Source organism: Neoarius graeffei, chromosome 1 (assembly GCF_027579695.1).
Source record: "Neoarius graeffei isolate fNeoGra1 chromosome 1, fNeoGra1.pri, whole genome shotgun sequence".
Classification (NCBI taxonomy): domain Eukaryota; kingdom Metazoa; phylum Chordata; class Actinopteri; order Siluriformes; family Ariidae; genus Neoarius; species Neoarius graeffei.
The window spans coordinates 9,107,105-9,115,169 of record NC_083569.1 but is presented as its reverse complement, the minus strand read 5'-3'; the positions used below and the strand labels follow the sequence as shown (position 1 = coordinate 9,115,169).

Sequence of the window (8,065 nt, the reverse complement as noted above, 5' to 3'; positions counted from 1 at the left end):
GAAAGGCCCTCGCCAGCCACGGGGCTCGAACCCGGATCTTCTCGCTTTGAGGCGACAGCGCTAACCACTTCTCCACCGTGCCGCCCCTTAGAGGGTACTGCTCCAGCAACAAGCTGTTGAAGGTAGAATGATGTATTTTGTTTTCTGAGAGTGTCTAGTAGTCCACATCGGAATGTTTTTATTCTGTACAATACAGTGCAACGTAGTATGTGGCGTATTTTTGTCCATGTTTCAGAGGTGTGTCAGAAACCACATAAGTTCGAACAACGTCACATGATGGAGTCCTGGGATGAGCAGCACAGGAGAGTCTTAATGATTACAGCAGCAGCTCTTGGGTATATAGTGTGTTTGTTTGTTTGTTGGGGGGAGGGGAGGGGAGGGGCTTAGTGCAGATCTTTGTAAGCCTTGGTGGATTTAGATCTCAGGAGAAAATGATTGTGCAAATAATCCAATAAAACAAGGTTAATAAAGCATAATCGTGCATTCATCTTACATTTGAATAATATTCCCAATATATATCAGATAAAAGTCCACTTGATTGTGGATGTATTATTCCTGTCCTTCCTGGGTGATGAGAAAGACAAGCTCCTCTATGTGTGTTTATTATCTGAAGGTTTAAAAGCAAGAAAACATCTTTTATTAGACAGGTTCTGTTTCTTCAACGCCCCGCCCCTGTGTATCTGACGCGCTGTGACGTTTATAATCCAACAGCAACGGCTGCGTTCCAAACGACCTTTAAAGTCTAGATTTGGTTCCTCACTGGGCGCGTGACACAACAGCGTTTACGCCCTACCCAGTTCACTATAAATGGAATACAGCGCGATTCGGGATGCGGCCCGTGGCGGCTGCTGGGGCTTTTTTAGAACGGAAAACATCCAGGAATTGTTAATATGCAGCGGCTCGCTGAGCGGAGCAGCTCGGGAGGAGTGATTGATTTAAATTACATTCAGGACGGTGACATTTTTTTAATTAATTTCAAATAAATAAATAAATAAAAATACTAAACCATGCCCGAGTGTGGCGCGTGCCGCGCTGCGTGGAGCGGGGACTGCAGGGTGAAGAGCGGCCGCGGTCAGAGATTCTGCTGCTTCTGCTTCTGATTCCTCTTCTCTCTTCAGCCCGCCGCGGATGATTTCGCACCGAGACCTGCTGAAGGAGAGCGTCGACAAATCGCAAGGATGAAATTCACCGAGCATTTGGCGGCTCATATCACTCCGGAGTGGAGGAAACAGTACATCCAGTATGAGGTGAGTCCGAGCTAAAGCTAGCGAGGAGAAAAGAAAACAAAAAACCAAACCCGGGGCGCATTAAGCTAAGCTATACATTCCAGTTAGCTAACGTGAGCTAGCACTGTGTCACTTCAACGCGTCTTAATCAGTCACGCAGAGCAGCTCTGGACCACTTAAACGTGTCTTATTCAATCAAGTAGAGCAGCTCTGTAGGACTTAAACGTGTCTTATTCAGTCACGTAGAGCAGCACTGGACGACGTAAACGTGTCTTAGTCCAGTAGAGCAGCACTGGACGATGTAAATGTGTCTTATTCAATCACGTAGAGCAGCACTGGACGACGTAAACGTGTCTTAGTCAGTCACGCAGAGTAGCCCTGTAGGACTTAAACGTGTCTTATTCAGTCAAGTAGAGTGGCACTGGATGACGTAAACGTGTCTTACTCAGTCACGTAGAGCAGCACTGGACGACATAAACGTGTCTTACTCAGTCACGTAGAGCAGCACTGGACGACATAAACGTGTCTTACTCAGTCACGCAGAGCAGCTCTGTAGGACTTAAACGTGTCTTATTCAGTCACGTAGAGCAGCACTGGACGACGTAAACGTGTCTTACTCAGTCACATAGAGCAGCACTGGACGACGTAAACGTGTCTTACTCAGTCACGCAGAGCAGCACTGGACGACGTAAACGTGTCTTACTCAGTCACGCAGAGCAGCTCTGTAGGACTTAAACGTGTCTTATTCAGTCACGTAGAGCAGCACTGGACGACGTAAACGTGTCTTGCTCAGTCACGTAGAGCAGCACTGGACGACGTAAACGTGTCTTACTCAGTCACATAGAGCAGCACTGGACGACGTAAACGTGTCTTACTCAGTCACGCAGAGCAGCACTGGACGACGTAAACGTGTCTTACTCAGTCACGTAGAGCAGCACTGGACGACATAAACGTGTCTTACTCAGTCACGTAGAGCAGCACTGGACGACATAAACGTGTCTTACTCAGTCACGCAGAGCAGCTCTGTAGGACTTAAACGTGTCTTATTCAGTCACGTAGAGCAGCACTGGACGACGTAAACGTGTCTTACTCAGTCACATAGAGCAGCACTGGACAACGTAAACGTGTCTTACTCAGTCACGCAGAGCAGCACTGGACGACGTAAACGTGTCTTACTCAGTCACGCAGAGCAGCTCTGTAGGACTTAAACGTGTCTTATTCAGTCACGTAGAGCAGCACTGGACGACGTAAACGTGTCTTGCTCAGTCACGTAGAGCAGCACTGGACGACGTAAACGTGTCTTACTCAGTCACATAGAGCAGCACTGGACGACGTAAACGTGTCTTACTCAGTCACGCAGAGCAGCACTGGACGACGTAAACGTGTCTTACTCAGTCACGCAGAGCAGCACTGGACGACGTAAACGTGTCTTACTCAGTCACGTAGAGCAGCACTGGACGACGTAAACGTGTCTTACTCAGTCATGCAGAGCAGCTCTATAGGACTTAAACGTGTCTTACTCAGTCACGCAGAGCAGCACTGGACGACGTAAATGTGTCTTACTCAGTCACGCAGAGCAGCACTGGACGACGTAAACGTGTCTTACTCAGTCACGCAGAGCAGCACTGGACGACGTAAACGTGTCTTACTCAGTCACGCAGAGCAGCACTGGACGACGTAAACGTGTCTTATTCAGTCATGTAGAGCAGCACTGGACGATGTAAACGTGTCTTATTCAGTCACGTAGAGCAGTACTGGACGACGTAAACGTGCCTCATTCAGTCACGTAGAGCAGCACTGGACGATGTAAATGTGTCTTATTCAATCACGTAGAGCAGCACTAGACGACGTAAACGTGTCTTACTCAGTCACGCAGAGCAGCTCTGTAGGACTTAAACGCATCTTACTCAGTCACGCAGAGCAGCACTGGACGACGTAAACGTGTCTTACTCAGTCATGCAGAGCAGCTCTGTAGGACTTAAACGTGTCTTACTCAGTCACGCAGAGCAGCACTGTAGGACTTAAACGTGTCTTACTCAGTCACATAGAGCAGCACTGGATGATGTAAACGTGTCTTATTCAGTCAAGTAGAGCAGCACTGGACGATGTAAACGTGTCTATTCAGTCACGTAGAGCAGCACTGGATGATGTAAATGTGTCTTATTCAATCACGTAGAGCAGCACTGGACGATGTAAACATGTCTTATTCAGTCACGTAGAGCAGCACTGGACGATGTAAACGTGTCTTCCGTAGAGCAGCACTGGACGATGTAAACATGTCTTATTCAATCACGCAAAGCAGCACTGGACGACGTAAACGTGTCTTATTCAGTCACGTAGAGCAGCACTGGACGATGTAAACATGTCTTATTCAATCAAGTAGAGCAGCACTGGACCACTTAAACGTGTCTTATTCAATCACGTAGAGCAGCACTGGACGACGTAAACGTGTCTTACTCAGTCACGCAGAGCAGCTCTGTAGGACTTAAACGTGTCTTACTCAGTCACGTAGAGCAGCACTGGATGACGTAAACGTGTCTTAGTCAGTCAAGTAGAGCAGCACTGGACGACGTAAACGTGTCTTATTCAGTCACGTAGAGCAGCACTGGACGACGTAAACGTGTCTTAGTCAGTCAAGTAGAGCAGCACTGGACGATGTAAACGTGTCTTATTCAGTCAAGTAGAGCAGCACTGGACCACTTAAACGTGTCTTATTCAGTCACGTAGAGCAGCACTGGACGATGTAAACATGTCTTATTCAGTCACGTAGAGCAGCACTGGACGATGTAAACGTGTCTTATTCAGTCACGTAGAGCAGCACTGGACGATGTAAACGTGTCTTCCGTAGAGCAGCACTGGACGATGTAAACATGTCTTATTCAATCAAGCAAAGCAGCACTGGACGACGTAAACGTGTCTTATTCAGTCACGTAGAGCAGCACTGGACGATGTAAACATGTCTTATTCAATCATGTAGAGCAGCACTGGACGATGTAAATGTGTCTTATTCAATCACGTAGAGCAGCACTGGACGATGTAAACATGTCTTATTCAATCAAGTAGAGCAGCACTGGACGACGTAAACGTGTCTTATTCAGTCAAGTAGAGCAGCACTGGACCACTTAAACGTGTCTTATTCAATCAAGTAGAGCAGTACTGGACGACGCAAACGTGTCTTAGTCAGTCAAGTAGAGCAGTACTGGACGATGTAAATGTGTCTTATTCAATCACGTAGAGCAGCACTGGACGACGTAAACGTGTCTTAGTCAGTCGCGTAGAGCAGCACTGGATGACGTAAACGTGTCTTAGTCACGCAGAGCAGCACTGGACAACGTAAACGTGTCTTAGTCAGTCACGTAGAGCAGCACTGGACGACGTAAACGTGTCTTAGTCACGCAGAGCAGCACTGGACAACGTAAACGTGTCTTATTCAGTCAAGTAGAGCGGCACTGGACGACGTAAACGTGTCTTATTCAGTCAAGTAGAGCGGCACTGGACGACGTAAACGTGTCTTCCGTCACGTAGAGCAGCATTGGATGACGTAAACATGTTGTCTTCAGTCACGCAGAGCAGCCGTGTAGGACTTAAACGTGCCTTATTCAGTCACGTAGAGCAGCACTGGATGATGTAAACGTGTCTTAGTCAGTCACGTAGAGCAGCACTGGACGATGTAAACGTGTCTTCAGTCGTAGAGCAGCCCTTGACTACTTAAACGTGCCTTATTCATTCACGTAGAGCAGCACTGGATGAAGTAAACATGTCTCATTCAGTCACGTAGAGCAGCACTGGACGAAGTAAACGTGTCTCATTCCATCACGTAGAGCAGCACTGGACGAAGTAAACATGTCTTCCGTCACGTAGAGCAGCATTGGATGACGTAAACATGTCGTCTTCAGTCACGCAGAGCAGCCGTGTAGGGCTTAAACGTGCCTTATTCAGTCACGTAGAGCAGCACTGGACGATGTAAACGTGTCTTCAGTCATGTAGAGCAGCCCTGGACTACTTAAACGTCTTCAGTCACGTAGAGCAGCACTGGACGAAGTAAACGTGTCTCATTCCGTCACGTAGAGCAGCACTGGACCAAGTAAACGTGTCTCATTCCGTCACGTAGAGCAGCACTGGATGAAGTAAAGTGTCTCATTCAGTCATGTAGAGCAGCACTGGACGAAGTAAACGTGTCTCATTCAGTCATGTAGAGCAGCACTGGACGAAGTAAACGTGTCTCATTCCGTCACGTAGAGCAGCACTGGACCACTTAAACGTGTCTTACTCAGTCACGTAGAGCAGCACTGGACGAAGTAAAGTGTCTCATTCAGTCACGTGGAGCAGCACTGGACGAAGTAAACGTGTCTCATTCCGTCACGTAGAGCAGCACTGGGCGACGTAAACGCGTCTCATTCCGTCACGTAGAGCAGCACTGGACGACGTAAACGCGTCTCATTCCGTCATGTAGAGCAGCACTGGACGAAGTAAACGTGTCTCATTCCGTCACGTAGAGCAGCACTGGGCGAAGTAAACGCGTCTCATTCCGTCACGTAGAGCAGCACTGGACGACGTAAACGTGTCTCATTCCGTCACGTAGTGCAGCACTGGGCTAAGTAAATGCGTCTCATTCCGTCACGTAGAGCAGTACTGGGCGAAGTAAACGTGTCTCATTCAGTCACGTAGAACATCACTGGACCACTTAAACGTGTCTTACTCAGTCACGTAGAGCAGCACTGGACGAAGTAAACGTGTCTCATTCTGTCACGTAGAGCAGCACTGGACCAAGTAAACGTGTCTCATTCCGTCACGTAGAGCAGCACTGGACCAAGTAAACGTGTCTTACTCAGTCACGTAGAGCAGCACTGGACGAAGTAAAGTGTCTCATTCAGTCACGTAGAGCAGCACTGGACGAAGTAAACATGTCTCATTCCGTCACGTAGAGCAGCACTGGACCACTTAAACGTGTCTTACTCAGTCACGTAGAGCAGCACTGGACCACTTAAACGTGTCTTACTCAGTCACGTAGAGCAGCACTGGACGAAGTAAACGTGTCTCATTCAGTCACGTGGAGCAGCACTGGACGAAGTAAACGTGTCTCATTCAGTCACGTGGAGCAGCACTGGACGAAGTAAACGTGTCTCATTCAGTCACATGGAGCAGCACTGGACGAAGTAAACGTGTCCCATTCCGTCACGTGGAGCAGCACTGGGCGACGTAAGCGCGTCTCATTCTGTCACGTAGAGCAGCACTGGGCGACGTAAAGGTGTCTTCAGTTAGGTATAGCAGCGCTGTACGATTTCAACACGTCTTATTCGGTAATATGGAGCAGCACTGTACGACGTAAACGTGTTTTCAGTCATGTAGAGCAACAGTGTACGATGTAAATGCGCCTTACTCAGTAAAGTAGAGCAGCACTGGACAACGTAAACAGGTCTTATTCAGTAACGTAGAGCAGCAATGTATGACGTAAACGTGTCTTCAGTCATGTAGAGCGGCACTGTATGACTTCAACACGTCTTGTACAGCACTGCTCTACATTACTGTATGACTTCAGCGAGTTTTATTCTATAAAGTAGAGCAGCACGTACGACTTTAAACTGCTTTTTAAAAAATTCAGTCATGTAGTGTGGCGCTGTATGACTTCAGCGTGTCTTATTCAATAATGTGGAGCAGCAATGCATGATATAAACATATTTTATTCAGTCACGTAGAGCAGCACTGGACAACTTGAACACGTCTTCTACAGTAATGTAGAGTGGCGCTGTATGACTTGAGCACTTCTTATTTGGTAATGTCGAGCGCTGTACGACTTAAACGCATCTTGTGCAGTAATGTAGAGCAACGCTGCACGACTTGAACGTGTTTTATTCAGTCATGTAGAGCAGCACTGTACGATTTTAAACACGCCTTACTCAGTAATGTACACCACTTCATGAAACATGTAAGACATTGTACCACGTAGACATGATTTAATGATGTGGTGCCTCACTCGTACTGTACGGCATACCGTACGTCTTGGCTTTAGGTTGCAAATGCGCAAGTTAATCAGCAATATCGGGGAAAGCCGATTGACGTAGACCGGTATATTTAAGATAAAAAAACACCTCATTAACCTTGAAATCAAGGGGTCTGGTGCTGTTAAACAAGAGAAATGCAATCTAGATGTCTATCTTTCCATCTACCATCGGGCTACTGCAACATCGGTGCTTGGACCCCTGGAACAACTGGAACTGACTTCTCAGGAAACAGTAATCCTGTATAATGATTGGACAGCGCTGTACGGCTGATCCAATTTCCTGAGGTTTATTTAATTTGGGGGGGGGGCACAAAAAGTGGCCTCTCTTGCCCCTTTTCCACCAAAGCAGTTCCAGGGCTGGTTCGGGGCCAGTGCTTAGTTTGGAACCGGGTTTTCTGTTTCCACTGACAAAGAACTGGCTCTGGGGCCAGAAAAACCGATTCCAGGCTAGCGCCAACTCTCTGCTGGGCCAGAGGAAAGAACCGCTTACGTCAGTGGGGGGCGGAGTTGTTAAGACCAACAACAATCACAAGACCGCGAAAGATCACCATTTTAAAGGGGAACAGAGGGCAATATATAGAGTGAATATAACAATAAAACACACATTAACGAACCTTATTCAAGACTTACAAAAGTTTTTTGTTCTAAGGTTGGAAAGTTATAGTGTTTTGAAAGTAGCTCGAGCAAACTATTTCCGCAGTTTGAACAGCCCGCCATGATATTAATTTTATCCAATCAGAACGCACGTTCATTTTCTCTGCGTGACGTATGTATGTGCCCAGTTGTGTTGGCTCGTTGAGGTTGGGAATAGCACGTGTGAAATACCTGTTTCTGCCTC

General features: G+C 47.2%; 1 protein-coding gene across 4 annotated transcripts in view; it reads left to right on the top strand.

The window, feature by feature from the left end:
• Positions 1–838: 838 nt before the first annotated feature.
• The window catches only part of xpr1b (xenotropic and polytropic retrovirus receptor 1b), a 155,996-nt gene continuing 148,769 nt past the window's right edge, over positions 839–8,065 (top strand). For all 4 annotated transcript variants that reach the window (XM_060929362.1, XM_060929353.1, XM_060929345.1 and 1 more), the window contains exon 1: positions 839–1,247. In XM_060929362.1, the coding sequence (XP_060785345.1) occupies positions 1,179–1,247 (69 nt within the window). In that variant the 5' untranslated portion in view covers positions 839–1,178. The remainder of the gene's footprint in view (positions 1,248–8,065) is intronic.